The following is a 17,317-nucleotide window of genomic DNA, read 5'->3' as shown; positions in this document are numbered from 1 at the left end:
GCGTCACCTACTCCATATTGTCGTCAAAACTGAGTGCTCACGCGGGACACCAAGAGCTCAAAGTTTCGAGAGGGACACGACTAGTGCCGGGAGTTTGTCGGCACTATGCACAGCTAGCACGCACAGGGCCACGCAGCATTCTCTGCTGTTCACACTACACTTTACCTTGAAGCTGCTGGTCACGGTGATGTTGATGTCTCCAACACTGAGCTTCAAGATGCCGCGACCGTTTCGTTGACCGTGACTCCACTCGCCATCGTACTCGGATCCAGTGGCCCTACTTGTCATTTTTCCTTGACCGTGGGCCCTTCCATCAAGAAATGCCCCTTCATAGGTAAATCTCTTCGTCTCTAGGCGTCCTGTAGGAGAAAGCAACGCGGACTGCACTTGGGCTTACAAGTACGAGAGCAGGAAAAGCACTGCCAGTGTTGCAGCCGTGTGCACGTGACAGAAGGGTAGACTTTGATATGTATCCCCGGAAGCGTTGGCTATTGCCGGCACAGCGCTGCACCCGCCGGCTTCAAAAAACCTGTCCGAGGCGCGTCTCTGTTGGAAGTGTCTCCCGACAGGGGCACCGTCTCTGACAACCCTCTCTTGTACTGAAATATTCCTACTGCCCTGCTACCTACATGGCAGAAACGGCAAAGGCCCAGACGACGTACCGCCCCGTATGTGAACCTAGAGTATCCGGTTTACGTCCGGTTTTGCTGGAACCGCGAAAGATGAAACTACCACTCTCACTTAGGGTCGCGAGGGTGGGTGCGTGTTTGCTCGAGCACACAGATTTCCATTCGAACGTGCAGTTGCACCGGGCGAGACTGGCCATCGTGCCGTTGGATGCCTCTTTTAGCAATGAAAGAAGAAACCAAGCACAGCCAACGAGGTGTCAACATGACGACTGATGCTGTTGGGATACTTGGAGGATTCGCTTGGCACAGGACCCCACCTTGCTGAAAAATGGCGAGGGGCTGTAGAGGAAGTTATCAGACAGGTCGACTGAGAGACTTATTCACACGGAGAATATATGCGGATAATATCACCCCTTGTACAATTGTGCTATAAGACTACCATGGTTTTGAATATGTACAAATACACCACACAACGTTCATGCACTGAGATTTCAGTCCTCCTTGTGAGATTTGTACCTGTTTGGCTCCTGAATCGTTTTCTTCCAGTCCTAGGTTGTGGGCATATCTGAACAGTTGGCTACCTGAGCTGCAAGGCGGGACTGTCTGATCCCAGTGCTAGATTCACTGCGTGACAGGAAGGCCGGCCACACGTTATTCAGTCCCCACCTTCAATGGCACCCGGTGCAGCTCTAGGAGCTCTGAAGAACTCCGATCCCTCCTCGAATCTGAAAAGAGACACACGCTTGCCGGCGAATGAAACTACACTTCTCAAGCTACCAGCTCAAGGCCAAGCCTCAGAACATAAAGTGCGGACGCGCTTCAAGTGGGCGCATGTCACCACATTTGGCATACTGTTTGAAACAACACTGGATGAACTAGATGCTTGTGTGAAGAGGAGCAGCATGTTCTGATGAGGGCCGTGTTCACCCGTGCTGCCGCAGTATGCGGATACACAGTTTTGCACCTAGAAAGACGTAGAACCTTATGAGATGATCCAGGAGGAGCTCTCATTCAGAAACAATGTCCCGAACAGGGACACGCTTGTACCACTGTAAGCACAGTGTCTAAGCTATGAGTCTCCGCGTTCTTGCGCCTGCTGACGTCTCCTGATAAGCTGCTTCTTTTGGATAGGAAACTAAGTCAAAATAGGCAATTTTGCTTACAAGATATGTGAAAACGTTTTGTTGATCCTGTCGAAAAGAGTGATGTTGCTAAGCTTGCTAGACGGTCCGAGAAGTTGCTTCCACTTGGTCAAGAAAGGCAGGTACTCGTTCTTGCAAGCCTGTGTGATGCACGGTTGAGGACCTGCTCCCCTGATCATTGCAAACATATCGGGCAAGCACACGCCACGAAACTCAACCCTCGTGCAACTTGTCTCCCTACAGAATTTCTTTAGTAACAGAGCTTCCCCCTCCACCAGCTCGTCGCTACAGCGGGCACCACTGTCTTGTAACAGAGAGACTTGCGCGGTGAAAGCAAGACACGGGCTTTGAAACTACGTTGACAGAGAGTGCTGACCCGGCAAGGCCCTGACAAGTTACGGAATCGCATGGCACCAGAAACGTAGCTAGGTGCGCAGCTGCCGTCAAAGCTGCCCCCTGGTTTTTCGGATCGCGCCCGTATGCGGTGTCATGCGGGAATCACCCAGTCCGTCTGTTGCATCCGGAGACTGTCCGGTCGCTTTGCATGTAACAGCTAGCTCTGCAAGACCACCACGATGGGATATGAGCAACACGCATGGATTTCGCGGGATCACGCGGCGCCAGGGACCTCACGCCAGAGACCTGGAAATGTTATTCTCGCGCCCCTCCTTGTCATCTAGCTACCAAGGCGGAGGTATGCTTCAGGCACCTCGACTCGTTGCATGAGCACTAGCCATGGTCGCTTACCAGACGACACTTGCGAAGGGACAGGTAGCATTCAAGGGCTTGACCGCTCCGGGGTTTGCAGGCGGAACTTCACCCTGAGTCCGACGAAACATCCAAAACGGGAGCTCACTTCGAAACCAGCACCCAGGAAAACAAGTTACCGACAAAGTTTGGGATAACAGCCGGCTCTAAACATCAGTCAGTTTCATTGTTTTGAGTCTGGATGCTTGCGTAGCCGACTAGCTACTTAGCTATGTGGTCGTGTGCCCCGACGCCGGCAAACCTGGAGCAGTTCTTTCTGTACTGGCCTACATACTCGGATGCTCTGAATGCGAACTTCGGCCAAGTCCGATGACGACTCGCCAGTTCCAACGTAATGCGCGAGGGTGTTTCCATTGATTCGGGTCAGCTTGAACTCCCCTTCTAGTTCGTCGTTCACAAAGACGCCTTCCTGCCTCCACCAGCTTCCGTTCTGAGAGGAGAAAAGCATGCGGCATGTCCGCGACAGAAATGTGCGACCCCGCGTGTGCTGTGAATAAAGGCAAACGAGCTAAGCTCTAAGTCCTAGCTGTGGAGATACCGAGAAGAGAGGGGGCAGCACTGTCCAGGAGGCTAAAAGTGGAGGGTCATACCAGAGCGCATAAGGACTCACGCACTCCCGTCTTGTCCATCTGGACTGACGGAGCAAGCAGTATGCAGAGTGCCCCCGCCAGAGACATACGTCAAGTGTTCGGAGGGAAAAACAAAACGTCTCTGGTCCTGTCAACACACACTGCACAGGAACTCTTGCTGCATTACGCCATCCCTAGATAGCTGTCGCTACCTTGACACCTTGGAGAGCCATCACAGTTGTCGGCAAACATGCATCAGCAGGCGTTGCTAGATTATCCACGTTTCTCTATCTACTGAACTGTGGACACCTTGTGAAAACTCCGAGAGGGCGGCGCCCCGCCTCCTTTCCTATTATGGAGACACCGCGCGCTTGATGCTGTGGCGGCAGTATTTTCAGGAAGCGAAATATCGACTCAAATCCTTCGCTTCGAGCCATCATCCGCCTTTGTCTCCTTGCTGCCCCCTAGGACGAGAAGTGGACCACTGTCGTCCAAAACAAAAATCTAGAAAGACGGGCTATAGAGTAGTTGGAAATGCAGACTATAGAAGTGAAGTCCGATGGCTAATGGCAGAGAGAGAGAAGCAAGGCGACAGCAATGCGCTCCTTGCCATTCCTGAGCCCACCGCGTCTATCGAGCAAGCCACTCCGGGACCCCAACGGCGACCATTTGCCCACTCGCCCTGCAAGCAATTGAGGCAACAGCAACGCAGCCGCGAGTACTAGTTCTGAAAACAAGGCCGCAAGTTCGAAACAGCCGGCGTTCTCTCAGACAGGACCTCACCGTATAGACGAGCCGATTCTGTCCGTCAAAGAGATCTCCCTTGCCATGATACCGACTCGAAGACCAGTCGCCGACATATCGACCCAAGAAGACGGGTGGGGACTGAGAAGCATCTGTGAACACCTGAAGGAATGCATGCGGAAGAGACACGCCGTGGACCTGTTGAGGCCGCAACGACGCCTCTGTGCCAAGGAGATATCTATGTAGACGAAACAAGAGATATGACCAATGCAAGCAGTGGGGCCGGACAAACACATGTCGTGCGAAAAATCAGTAGCCAGGAACAGGCTACCAAAGGCACCCCGGGCACCACGTGAGGTTGTAATAGTGAGGCGCCATTCAACTAGTATTGTCCGGGCTGAACAATGAACTCGGGAAAAATCAACAAAGGCAACGCGCACCGGCGAAGACCTAGGACCAATAGAGTGCTGAAGTCATTACCTGCTCTCCGGGGCCTTCCCTGACCCATTGTCCTCCTTCGCCGATCTCCTTGCACTGACGGTCTCCGTGATGAACTTCTTGGGAAGCACCTGACTCCTGCTGTGCAGTTGAGACCGAGTCGGCGTTAACATGAGGCTCTGAAAGCTCCTTGTTGGTATCGTCCCCGTTTCGACTTCCCTCCGGGTGCTCTTGGCCTTGCAGGTCTGCATCAATCAGGGAGTCAACATGGAGATTTCTCGCATCGTACCTAGAGTCAACATCTAACCAAACCTCCGTAGTAGCGGTTTCTTCGCCTTCGTCCTCCTCCGAAGAAAGGAGATCAAGCAGCGGACCTTGTTCTGCTCGCGTAGCTGCAGCGCGCCGTTTTGCTTGCACGGATGCTACACGTTTTTGTCTCTGCTCTCTCGTAAGTTCAGCGAGCTGGACGTGCTTTTTAATTTCCCCATCAGGACTAGTTGGGAGAGGTGTGTAAGTGCGGTTGGAGTCCAGGAATGTTCCTACTGCTAGACCATCAGAGAGTCTCCCCCCTCTGGGCAGCACGCGTGAAGACGGGAGGCATTTGGAGAACGCGTGAATGTTAGAAGGAAAAGAAGAAAATGTCCTTGGATGGTCAGCCGCTCCTCCGCGCCTCGCGTGCTGCTCCCCCACGGAGTCGGCGAAGAGCAGATGGAAGGAAGGCGGGGAGGAAGCCTTCGGTATTTCGCCTTCAGGACGGCTTGCAGAACTCGGAAGCAGGTAGCGGACTTTGCCCTCGTACCTAAAAGACCGCGCACACAATAAAACTACAAGTCCGTCTGCTCCGGGCAGCAGCAAATTACGGACTCATACTTTGCTCGGAAACCGAACCAGAGAATAGAAGAGGTGCTACAGAAAATTCTCGGTCAGCAGCATTAAGCGGTTAGAGATCAAGGTTTTTGACAAGGAGAATCTGCTGGATACTGACATTGTAACCTGTCTGTGAGGAAAAACGTTTTGTCCCAACGTGATCGACTAGCTGTGTTGGCGGGCTTACGCAGTCTGGCTGGAACAGCCGCAGCTTGTACAAGAGACATCCGGATAGGACGGGGAATGGTAGACGAAAGGAAAGGACGAAACAAGCGAAGAAATACCGTGCCCGTAGAAAGGAACAGACAGTTTTCCTACCCAGTTGACACAGCAGTCTTGCCCGGGAAAGGACGGAAGGCAACGAATGAGTTTGGGTACCGTTTACCATTCCTGACTTGGTTCCAAGAGGTCCCGCACTCGCTGTAGCGTTCTAAGGCTGCCTGGAATGTTTACCCTTCAATGACTTGTTTGGGCCGATGCATTTCGGCTGCTAAAAGCATTGTCTGCCACATCCCGAGGTAGCGAGACGACGTCCGAACCGTGATGGTAGGGGACTTAGTACTCGGACCGGCTGCGCCGTTCTTTGAAGGGAAGAAGCAGAAGAGACGCTCTCCAGGGGAAGAGCCATTGTGCAGCGCCAGCTGATCCACTGGTAACACCCAGCCGGCCTCCTACAGTGAGTGAGCGTACGACAGAAAGACCAATACGGTAAAGCAACACAGCGGCAGCGGCGGGGAATGCACTTAGTCGACACGGAGCAGCCGCCCCGGGTTTTCTCTTCGCGGACTGGTGAGAAAGCCGCTCGCGGTGCTCAGTGTGAATCTGGAAAAAATTCCTTTCGTCTTTCAGCCTGCAGAATGGATCCGCAGTGTACTAGAAAGCTCGCACGCCGCTGTTCATTTTATCAAAGCGCCCATTAAGAGTGGAGAGAACGGTTGCTTTTGTGGACAAGCAAAACGACACCATAACAACCGGGCTCCTCAAACAGCTCGCCTCTCTAGCATAGATTCTGTGAGAGCATTCCAGAAAGAAAGAACGCTTGTTGACAAGCTGTTCACAGCGATGCACGGGGGCATTCACGTGAAGCCTCAGAAATACACGCTGGGAACGACTGCTTGTCGCCAGCGAACCCACGTCCAGAAAACTGATATGACGATGTGCGTGGCTCGACTTAAGAGCCCTGTTGACATTAAATGCACAGCTCCCGGTCTTCCACTTCAAAATTACCTGCACATACTCTCCACCATTCAGCCCGAGAAGGGTTACGAACTCGCTCGATTACTGTCAGCAACCCGGTGACGTGTTTTGGTGAAAGAAGCACCTCAAAGGTGAGCGAGGCCAGCAAACAAGACAGATTGACTAAGTGTTCTTCCAGAGAGGCAGGCTCAGTACGGCTCTGCAGCAGTACAGCTATTCATTTCGAAGGCCTCCGCTAAAAGTCCACTGTTGCTGGTACGAACCGTGAATCACTTTGGGCTGCATGCAGGCCATCCAGACAAACAATGCCTCTGGCCGTATTTTCCTACCGAGTCTGAAGCAACCTTGTCCTTTCCCATGGCTGCAAACTGCAGTTTCAAGTGCTGTGCTCTCAGCTGAGGAAACGACTCGTCGTCCTCAGGCAGGAGCAGCTCGTCAATATCGTCGCCGTAGTGATCACCAGAGAGCGACGCGGCTGACGCGGCGAGCACTTCACATGACTGCAGAAACTGGAGAGGCACTACGCGGGTTTCCGGCTTTGCAGTTGGCGAAGCAGACTCTCCATGCGCTGACAGATTCTCCGAGAAAAAGTGGGGGAAGACGAACTGGAGAGCAGAGGCCTGCGTGCCACGGAAGTTCTCACAGATACGCCAGGGTTGAAAAATCGGAAGTTAGAAGTTCAGGTCAATAAACAACACGGAAGGTGTGCCGGACGTCTGGGAGTGCTGATGCTTCATTCGAAGAGCCCCGTGCTAGCGTTGACACAACTCTGTTCTGACGAGTTCCGAAGGACTCCACTGTCACACGTGGATGGATGCAGGAATATGAGACACGCACGGATGCACCGCAGGTGGACGCGCCCGCGCTGCATCAGAACTGACAAGCATTCAATGGAAGCTCCGGCCGCACAAGAGCAAGGCTTAAGCTATGGCTGGGAGGCAATGAGTTCTGCCTTTGTCGGAGAGTGAGAGACATTGCACCCACTGACGGTTCGGGATTAAGCCTGGAACTGCTCTTGTCAAGTATAATGCAACTGTGTGGAGCCTCCTGCACCGTGAAGCAACTTATGGCAAACTTGCTAAGACTCCTCCTTGACGCTTAGTATGCTCGGGGGTGCGCGCATCAGCACACGTACCGTCAGCTTGATGAAGCAGGGGACCCACACTGGTCGTGGATGCTCATCACCCCCGTTGACCTCCCAGAGCTGAACGAAAGCGCTGTGGGCCGGAAGAGGATCGGGGCGCCACGTAGAGGGGCCTCCACAAAGAGCAAACGAACTCGTAACGAAGTGAAGTACAAGAAGGTTTGACGCTTCTTCAGATAAAAGACGAGAGAACAAGCACTCGTAGACCTGCAACCGAAAGAGCGAGTGCATTCAAACGCGGCATCCAGTGAAAAGTAGACAGTGTAGCTACGCACACATACACACGCAGGCTTGCAGTTGAGTAAGATATAACCGTGCAAGCGTAGCGTCCGGACATGGGCGATGCAGAGTGTCCGGGCAGCCCAGTACAACAGATGGGCAAAAAACTATATAATTTAGCATTGATATAATTATCGCACAAGCACTCAGCTAGTTATTGAGAGACACAAACGAGCCCAAAACCATAACTTCGTATTATCAATGGTTTGTGTTCAAAACATAACCAAATGAACTTAGTAGTCACAACCTTTTATTATGTTATGTTTTTACATTTGTTTCATTTACTATTTCATTATCTGGTGGCCGGGAACGCAGGCACAGCACGCGCAATCAGCTGACAGCCCGGCGGTCTGAACCCAATGTCATATACCTGCTGAAGGATGTCATCCACAGCGCTCTCCAGTCGGCCTGGCCCTCCGTGAGCGCCAGTGTGCGGAGTCGCACCCACTTCGCCTGTAAGCCAGAGACCGAGTTGCTCTTCCCACTGACGGAATTGCTCCGCAAGACGGGGCTGTAAGAATAGGACATGAAACCAGCTTTCACCTGAGGTGGAGAGCAGTACAATGCTAACTCAAAACAACTGCGGCACCTGAAGGACCGGAGCACCCCGTCCCGCGCACGAGGCACGTCAGTAGTTTGAGGCTTAGTCGCGGCTTACCTTTCGAGCAATGCAGGAGACCTCAATCTCAAGGGGAAAAGGAAGTGGACGGACGACGTTTGTCTGGTAGTGCATCTTTTTAATGTTGTCAATGCGGAGTTGCAGGAAACAAAGCTCCTCCATGCCTTTCCCATCCTGTTAACATAGGACACAACGAAAGCTGTCCCTTACTAGCGCCAATGTCCAATTGCGAGACCCGAGGTGGTGCCTCCCTCTTCCGGCCATACGTGAACAATGCATGTTGATAGCTCGGTTCCCCCCCCCCCACACGGACGCACCCGAAAGCGCTTCTTCAGGGGCACTCGGTCTCGAAACACGAGTCGTAGCACGCAAAGGATACACTCGAAGCAGCTTCCCGCGTACCCCAAAGGGTCGTACGCGGTTACACCTATTCCTTCTCTGTAAGCCGTAATAGGACGGCTGGATGGCGCTATTACTAAACCTTCCGAAGCGCCTTGCATACATACCGCATTCTACACCCCCCACTCTTTGGTTCACAAGGCACGCATAGGCTAGACAGGAGAGCCTGTAGAACGCCGGCAGCCTGTTTCGCAGAGACAGTGAAAGACATAAGATTACGGATGTCTCGGAAACAAGGCGACACGCTGGCTGCACGCGTGTCCGTCAGTATTGCTGCGACCTCCCCCTGGTACAGAGATTTGCGCCAAGGGTTCTGTCATCTTCTAAGCCACCAGCGGACATCCGTCATGCAGTAAGGAAGACAGAAGACGACAGAAAACCGCCTACAGCCACGAGACACCCGTGTTCTTCTAAAGGCAAAACAGAAAAACACTCCGTGTCTGTTCGAGCTGTTGTGTCCAGTCACACCTACAGCCATGCGCGTAACTCATCCTGTAAAAGATACAAATTCGGTGTGGCTGAGCGCTGACATCGAGCAGTTTGTTCAAGGCCCAGCACGGTTCGGTGACGGATAGCTGGGGTCCTACACGGCTACTTGCTGTCTAGTCCACGACATCAGAAGTCACTTTGAAGCTAGCAACCAGGGATGACTAGCACGGTAAGTCGGAAGTAGCATCCCACACTCAAAAGGGTCCACGGGTCCGTACACGCCACAACATCGCTTTTCGCTCGTGAAGTCTGGGAGCCACGGATTCCTTAGAGTATGAGCGGATCAGTGCATTCGGCGGAGAAGCGGAGCATCATTCAATGGCTGACCGGGACAAAACCATAGAACAGCCAACCGTGGACTCTCCTGCGGAATTCAGCTCAATAAAATGCTCGCCCCAACCAGCCACTTTACCGGGGTTGGCTGTTGGCGGGCATCGGCTGTACTCTGAAACAGTGAAACCCAGAGCACAACGCCAGCAGCAGGATGCGCGCGCCAACCTCTCTCCGCCGGTGATTTTGAAAGTAGCACGTACCAGGTGCGCATACCCCCCCGAGCAGACACCTCCCCACAGATTAGATTTCCCAGCATCAGAGTTTTGACAGCGGTACAAAGTGATGACGTACCTGAATGGCAATGTCCTGGTCGTGAATAGTAGAACGAAGGACAGTATCCCCTTGCATGGACTCTAGAACCTTAAGCTCCTGGACAATCTGAAACAATAAAACCGGCATAGTTCCGCGATCACAGACTGGCAGAAAGCAGCACCTAGTCCAAGCCCTTGACAAACCGCGGGGCCACAGCAGCAGACACGCCGAACACTGTAAGTGTGCGTCCAGATGGTTCTTCAGTTCAATCTGCGCAAGCAGTCGGCGACAGCCTGACGTTGCCTTGAGCGTATGCGCAATCCTGCCGGCTGTGTTACTGTGAAGAAGCTAAGACAAAGTCATGGCTGGGGTGATAGGCACTCTCGGTGGTCGTGGTCGGGGTCTGGAGACGGCCAGGTCGCACACGATAGAATTGGTCTCCAGTGTCGCGAGTCGCTCGTCGTCCTCAACAAGAGTTCTGACGGATTCGCAGTCAACGGTTTACTTAGAGGTGCATCGCAGAGCACCAATATGATTAGCTCAGAATCCGGCGGCGGATCGAAACACTAAACGATTCCACTCCTTCAGAGAAAAGAGAGTGGAAACACAACGGCTACTGTGGCACCGCGGGAGAAACGCGTGTCGCCGTACCCGGTCAAGTTGACGGATGCTCTTCTCAAGGCGTACGGCGAGAATATCAATGAGCTCCGCTTTGAGGGAGCGAAGGCGTGTAGCGTGGCTCCTTAGCAACGGATGAGCTTCATAGTTCAACGGGTTCAACCAGCACGGCTCGCTGTTTGTGTGCTGAAAAGGACAGGGAAGAACACAGAGAGTAGAATCCCTTTTTTTGGTTCAGCTCAAGCTGTCCTCTCTGTCTCTCTCTCGCCTTGTATTGCGGTGACGTGTGAGGCGACTATATCCTTCATGAGCCGTCATTGCTACTTCGCCACGAAACAGGCTAGCTTGAAAGCTTGTGCAACCATGAACAGAAGCAAGCTTTCAAGCTCTTTATCATCCTGTCCTGCACGCCGCTTGAGACACTGATGCGTAAAGCATTCAGCCTGAGAACTAACTATCCTAGCCAGTCTCACAAGGTGACTTCAAGAGTCCCACTCCTCCATCCAGGAGATGTATCTAGCTACCTATGAGACAAAAGTGCAGTCAGGAAAAATCAGGGCCAGGGGACGACCTGCGGTAGTGCATAGGTCTTCTCTCCAACATTAGCGGTTGTGTTTCCACTCTTTCCTTCCTGAACTTGAATGGTATTTGCTTGAAACGTGCTCAGCCGTCCACCAAAGCTTGGTACAGGAGAACAGCTGGTCCCCGCCCTAAATTCGAAGTGGTGTCCAAACCCGGCTTTTCCGAACTGTCTTACCACTCCTCTATCGACAAAAAACTGCATCAGCTCTGACTTCGAAAAGACAGCTTCTGCAACGGAGGGCAGAGCGGCTGCGCTGTTGCGCAGTAGGTCTTGCAGCTGTGCTGCCTTTTCATCAATCTCCGCGGCCAGCTCCAAGCGTTGCCTCTGATAGCTGTAAACAAAACACCAGTCTCATACAATTTGTCCGCGAGGGTGCCGACCCCTGACTAGGCGGAGCTGTCAGAGATACAGGAAATGGCCCTACTCCGGGTCTGACCATATTCGCGCTCTAATTCTTGCAGTGTCAGTAGTCATAGAATCTTTCGCTAAAAATAGCGTCGCCACGCAGAGGACACTGACGCTCATAGGTTCTGTCGTTGCTGTCGCTGTGCAGTGCACCGGAGGTAGGACCGACTAGCGCTCTTCGTCAGGCGCGTTGCGGAGCCCGCGCATGGACATTAAGGGGATAGAGCTGAAGGCTCAGGCTCGAAGACAGTTCAACGAGTGAGAGTCTCCTCACTCCTAGTAGCACTTTTACATGAAGAACATACTCACTGGCTGGCATCACTTCGCGCTGGGGTACATACACACCGCGCACTGGGACTGAGAGAAAACTCACTTGGGTTCTACTCGGTAGATGGCACCTCCTGCAGAATCAAGCTCGTCAGTCTGTCCGGGAAGCCTCTTGAGCAGCGTACATGGGACAGGGGGCGCGAAGGTTGCCCGGTCGCGAGAGACCATTTGAGAAGCAATGTTGAAGACCGCTGAAACGGTCTGCGACAGCTGACTTGGGATACTGGAGGATACCAATTTGGATTTTCTCAAGACTTCAGCGCAGCTTGCTTCGCTTTGGAGAAATTCAGCGGGGACAACCGGAGGAACAGTGCAGACGTGGGCCTGACGAACGACATCGTCACAGTCCACCCACATGACCACATGGAGTAACGGCTCAAAACCCCTGCTTCTCACCTTTAGCAAAGCAATGCCCCAAGCCGGTGTCTGGCCTCATCCACTTAGTACTGCCGCACACACTCGTCACCCGGCCTCGAACAAGAAAGACTAGAGTGGAGAGCGTCTACATACCTTAGCAATATCCATATCTGTATATGTGCGTCCATACGGATCTCGCGGGCATGTGTAGGATTCTGTTGGTATCGGTTCCGGGAGTCTTCCGACGGCCCTCCCCCATCAGTGACTTGAACAAGCAGTGAATATTGACCGTGTGAAGTTACGGCTTGGGCCCGGTTAGATCGTTGAAAAACTATCTGCGTGCTTTTGCGACAACTGAATCTGCGAATCTCGGGGTGGATCACTCCGGATACTGATGACTTCACTGCGACAACTGAATCTGCGAATCTCGGGGTGGATCACTCCGGATACTGATGACTTCACTATCTGGGATGCCCAGGCGCTTGTGGGGCAACATGTAAAACCGTTTATGTCTTCTGCAGAGCTGAGAGGACGACTGCAGAGAAAAAGCCTTCTCGGACTTTTCAAACACTCTTATCTGGAACGTATAGACTGCCTGGCTAGTCATTCACAAACCAGTCTTCTCCTGGCGGTAAGACGTAAAACCTGTGTCCAGACACAGCGGCTGATTACCGACATGCCCGGCACCAGTTGCCTCTTATCCACTCACGTCAGTCAGTGCCGGATCGACCGTGAACTCAGAATGTTCTTCTTCTTCTGCTTTGAAGACGAGAAAGTAGTCATGCAAATTCGGAAGCCGATCGAAGTTCCATGGCACATGCAACTGCCCTCTTTCCTTCGCTCGTAATCCTTCAACCCACGGAGGTGGAAGCGCAGCGCTCCTTCAGTGACGGCGATAGAGACGGATGCGCGGAGACAAACAATGGGAAGCACAACCGAAGCGAGTGTGGCTACGAGAAAACACGATGGAGAAGCAAGTGAGGCGTGTCCTTTAGCTCGGATTTTGACCAGCACGGAAGCACAGGGACTGGTGGGGTGAGGAGTGGCAAGAGGCCGACAAGAGCTGCTTCGACTCGAAAGTAAGAGCTGCAAAAACGAGATGAGCGTCTCCATGTCAGACTGAAGTCGAGATTTGCTTTACCGTCGAAGACGGAGTCGAGACTGCAGGAGGGCTCAGGTGGACTAGGAAATCCTCCGCCGCAGAAAATTCAGCTGGACTATACCGTGCTCGCACTTCAAAAGTCGTAAACTATCATGGAGCCGCACTTTGAGATCCCCGTACTGACAAAGGCAGTATATACATCCTAGCATCTGGTTACACACTGGCTGATTTCCGGTTGTCGCCTCTTCCAGATGACCATGTCACCGCGGTCTCACCGCCACTCAGGAACGGAAACGAGTGAAGACAACCAACCCTTGTCACTGACAACGGGCATTACTGTAGGTGGCCGGGGGAACGACGATCGACTGAACGTAGCGGTGACGAATATCAGTCCGAGAGGGACCTCAAGGCTTTGAGAGTGACAAGGAACACCTTACTTCAAGTGATATGACGTCGTATACAGACAACCTCTCTTGAATTCTCGGTGTCGCAGCAGCAGTCGGTTCAGCGTTTCGTCGTAGTTCACGGCCACCTGTAGAAAGATGCAGCCAGTTTACCTTACAACGCAGGCTACTTAAAAGATACCTCGAGTGTCCTTCGCCTGTTACATTCTGTAATCGGACTAACAGACGGCGCTGCCTGGACCAAGGCAAGCACAGCGTCGCCAGAGTACACCGGCCCGACGCTCCAGTACGTCGCAGCCTTCTGCTTACACGCAGCGGACAAAACCAGTTAAAACCGCACTTGCAGCTGCGTGCTGATCTCAGAGCAGTTTGGTCCAGGTGGCTCTGCGTGCGGCTTGGTTTTTCCATCATTACTTGCAGTTCTTGGATGCGGCGACGGGCGGGTACTTTCCGACCGCATGCTGCGTTTTCGTTTTCATGGTGAAAGCATAGGTGACACACGGCGAAGCTGCCTCACGGAAGTCAAGCCAACGCTAGACCGGTTTTCATGGCAAAGCCCTGCGGCCTCCGACAAACCGCAGTGGTTCTTCTCACCTTGCTACTAAGTAGCCACTTCTTTAGAGTCTCTGGCCAGACTAGACTACTGCTGCACCTTGTTTTCGCTCTGGACTATCGCGCTATTTTGGGCGCCAGAGAACACGGACACGCAGTTATTTTTTCGTGACACCGTCATCCTTTTAAAATCGAGTCCCCTGTCGAACGAGTTTGCAGAATGCCACTTACCGCGCACCGGAATGCAGGAATTACACAAAAGTCGCCTGACGACGCTTGCAGTAGACCACAGTAAAAGAATAAGCACCAAAGACCTCTTCCCTTGTAGCTTCTTTGCCTTACCTCGCTTGGGTCAATAATAAACGTTCTCTCTCCGTGGCTCTGCGCTGAACACTCCGTCACTTCGATCTCACCCCGGATATCGACTTGTGCTCCCGCGCGCAGATCGACATGCAGTCTGCCACTGACGAGACAGGTGCTTGTCTTGGCAGTCACTCTTCCTTCCCCTGCCTTGCTCCTTGGGTCTTCACTCACACAGTCTTGCTGCTTCAGTCGGGGCCTCATACCATATACCGCCCCTAGCTGAATTTCGTCGCAGAGGATTTTGATGACCTTCATGCGAGCATCGAAGCGAACTATGGATGGCATGACGGACTCCGAAAGACGGATGTTTTCGCCTCTGGGGGGAATCAGGCTCTCGTCTGTGTAGAGCGAAAGATATGAGTCGGCAAGGCTGCGACTGGTTGCGAGGTTCCTGTAGCTGCGGTCGCCAAAGACGTTGCGGAACCAAGCCAGTGAAGGCTGACGTTTGGCGGCGACGAGAAAAGAAGGGAGCATAGAGTAAGCACGGTCGTAGAGGGGGTACCGGTAGTTCGGCTGGTTCACAACCTGCAAGCCAACACAGGAAAGTGACGAGTGCGTTTCCCAGTCAAACAAGGAACAGTATGTACATGCGGGAATGAAGGCATAGCGGCAGAGTTTGTTGCATCGTCTGCAGAAACTACTCTTTCGGCAACCGCACAAGAGCTTGCGGAAGAAAGGCACTATGCTGTATGAAAGCTAACAACTACGCTCACTTGCAAAATGCAGTTTTGCTGCAGGGCCAGTAGTGCTGCGACTATAAACCGTCGCCTTTTCCGCAGTCGGTACCAGCCAAGCTCGATCAATCAGAGACAAAGCCTGGACTACTGCTCAGATAATAGTCTTGTGCTAGGCTCTGTGAATGTGCTCGGAGTGAACGCCGCTTCTGCCGGAATGTTCAGGCCGCGGCACAGGCCTGGATACAGTCGGCCAGTGAATCTGCTCACCAACTGTAGCGCATTTCATACACGCTGGTGACAGAGAGACAGAGACGCTGAACCTTCGGTCAGGTTCAGTCACCTCAGGACTTTCCGGGAAGTTTTCATACGTCTGTGACTACGAAACGCACCGCCCAGGGGCGGTTCGGTGTGCTTTCTGGTCACGTGTACACGGACCTGAATGGTGGCCACAAGATGGCCGTTTGAGTGCTTTGTAGCGCTTCGCTGACACCTCAGACCTTCGAGAACGCGCTGAGCCTCAATCTGCACGGGCATTTGGCACTCCACGTGCCCACGGGGTACTGGACCAACACAGATTAGGCGCTTGTTCAAAGCCACACTCGAAGGTCTCGGCGGCCCAGAACTGGAAACATACAACACGCCAATGCACGTTGACCGGTCCTTATTGCAGGCCTTGGCCTTTTTGGGTTGCCAACGTAATACGAACACGCACGATCACTACATCCACTCGCCTACTGACAGTTTGTTGTCTTCTGGTGCTCTGCCGAGTGCGGAAGACATTATTTCAGAAACCAACGGTAGCCGTGGGAGCGAGCCACAGCACTTTGCCCGTGTGTCCATCTCTTGGGCGCACACACTGAGTACGAGGAACTTTGCTGCGTCGAGCTTCATTGCAAACAAGGGAGTGCTACACTCTACTGAACTCTTTTACTGCTGTCAAGAAAGCCTACACACGACTCCAACTGTGGTGCTTGCTGACAAACTGGGAAAGGGGGGGGGGGCACCCTAGTTAGACCAACTCAAGTGCAGCAAAGCAAACACAGTTTCTCTTCGCAGGCCGCGGGAGGGCCCAGGGAGGGACCGGCCCGCATGCACTAAGGTACCTCTAGCCAATAGTGCCTACACCAGCGCCACCCCGTTCTTTGGTTCCTGTACAGCGTCAAACGGTTGCCAATCTGTGGGCTAAACGGATGCGTATCAGATGAACGAGAGCAAGGCAGGGGAATGTTGCCGTGAAAGGCAACCACTACTTGCTTCCGCCCGATAAAACAAAAAAAGGTGTCCGGAGAAAGGCAACCGGCGCTCTAAAGGCTATGTGTCTGGCACTGTGGTAAGGGCCTTGAAGGCGTAGAGTTTTTCATCTTACACTGCCTTCATATTGAGCAGCTTCTCAGTGCAAGCCGCAATGAAGCCTTCCTGCTGCACGGCTTCCCGGTGGTTCTTTGTGCCTGGCATTGGTTCAACCTTCGGAGCCGGCGCGTTGAAGACAAGGCCAGCTTCGGGTACTACCACGTGCAGCTTGTTCACGGAGCACTCCTGCGCGGGCAACACAGAAACTTTTACAGCCACCCGGGAGTTCCTAGCAGTGCAGGCGACACATATTCTTGCATGCGGCAGGGACAGCACTGTAAATCAGCGAAGAGATTACTGCAGCTGAACACGTCCGAATGTGCCGCCGAAAGCGGTGTCTTACCCACTTTTTGTTAATGAAAACCAGGTACCCAGGGTAGCGCCAGCTGGTGGGCTTGTTCTTGCGTCGGTTAGCTGTTACCAGTGAATGCATCTGTCGCATACACAACCTGGACGATAAAGCAAAGAGATGCCAAGCACCCAGGGTTTTAGTTTCCAGGTCTCTGCGGCCAGGCCTGAACACCGCTGCTCAAGCAACAGATACAGAAAGCCATCAGAGTATAGTACGCCTCTGCTTCCCTTGTCTCAAGAGCAAAGCTGTGTCTTACTCGGTAGGCAAGTGCAGGCATCCAGCGTCGCTTGCCAGCGGAAGGAGCCGCGCCGGCAATGGCAATTTTGCTTGTTATAAAGGGAGCCAGTGTGGGCGACAG

The 17,317-nt window shown here is 53.0% G+C and overlaps 1 protein-coding gene across 1 annotated transcript in view; it reads right to left on the bottom strand.

Annotated features, from left to right (window-relative positions):
* CSUI_000048 (morn repeat-containing protein) overlaps nucleotides 1-17,317 on the bottom strand; it is a 35,406-nt gene that overhangs the window by 4,509 nt on the left and 13,580 nt on the right. The window contains exons 14-36 of the mRNA XM_068060283.1: nucleotides 16,951-17,056; nucleotides 16,624-16,793; nucleotides 15,693-15,879; nucleotides 14,560-15,105; nucleotides 13,699-13,793; nucleotides 12,869-13,040; nucleotides 11,849-12,126; nucleotides 11,245-11,401; nucleotides 10,521-10,673; nucleotides 9,909-9,995; nucleotides 8,436-8,570; nucleotides 8,148-8,288; nucleotides 7,490-7,705; nucleotides 6,684-6,974; nucleotides 5,611-5,828; nucleotides 4,333-5,089; nucleotides 3,892-4,014; nucleotides 3,734-3,790; nucleotides 2,814-2,969; nucleotides 2,519-2,592; nucleotides 1,793-1,942; nucleotides 1,296-1,354; nucleotides 166-359 (exon numbers count right to left, since the gene is read on the bottom strand). Coding sequence (XP_067927731.1) covers nucleotides 166-359; nucleotides 1,296-1,354; nucleotides 1,793-1,942; nucleotides 2,519-2,592; nucleotides 2,814-2,969; nucleotides 3,734-3,790; nucleotides 3,892-4,014; nucleotides 4,333-5,089; nucleotides 5,611-5,828; nucleotides 6,684-6,974; nucleotides 7,490-7,705; nucleotides 8,148-8,288; nucleotides 8,436-8,570; nucleotides 9,909-9,995; nucleotides 10,521-10,673; nucleotides 11,245-11,401; nucleotides 11,849-12,126; nucleotides 12,869-13,040; nucleotides 13,699-13,793; nucleotides 14,560-15,105; nucleotides 15,693-15,879; nucleotides 16,624-16,793; nucleotides 16,951-17,056 — 4,522 coding nt within the window. The remainder of the gene's footprint in view (nucleotides 1-165; nucleotides 360-1,295; nucleotides 1,355-1,792; nucleotides 1,943-2,518; nucleotides 2,593-2,813; nucleotides 2,970-3,733; nucleotides 3,791-3,891; nucleotides 4,015-4,332; nucleotides 5,090-5,610; nucleotides 5,829-6,683; nucleotides 6,975-7,489; nucleotides 7,706-8,147; nucleotides 8,289-8,435; nucleotides 8,571-9,908; nucleotides 9,996-10,520; nucleotides 10,674-11,244; nucleotides 11,402-11,848; nucleotides 12,127-12,868; nucleotides 13,041-13,698; nucleotides 13,794-14,559; nucleotides 15,106-15,692; nucleotides 15,880-16,623; nucleotides 16,794-16,950; nucleotides 17,057-17,317) is intronic.

Source organism: Cystoisospora suis (assembly GCF_002600585.1).
Source record: "Cystoisospora suis strain Wien I chromosome Unknown contig_23, whole genome shotgun sequence".
NCBI classification, from domain to species: Eukaryota; Apicomplexa; class Conoidasida; order Eucoccidiorida; family Sarcocystidae; genus Cystoisospora; species Cystoisospora suis.
This window is presented reverse-complemented; position numbering and strand designations above follow the sequence as displayed.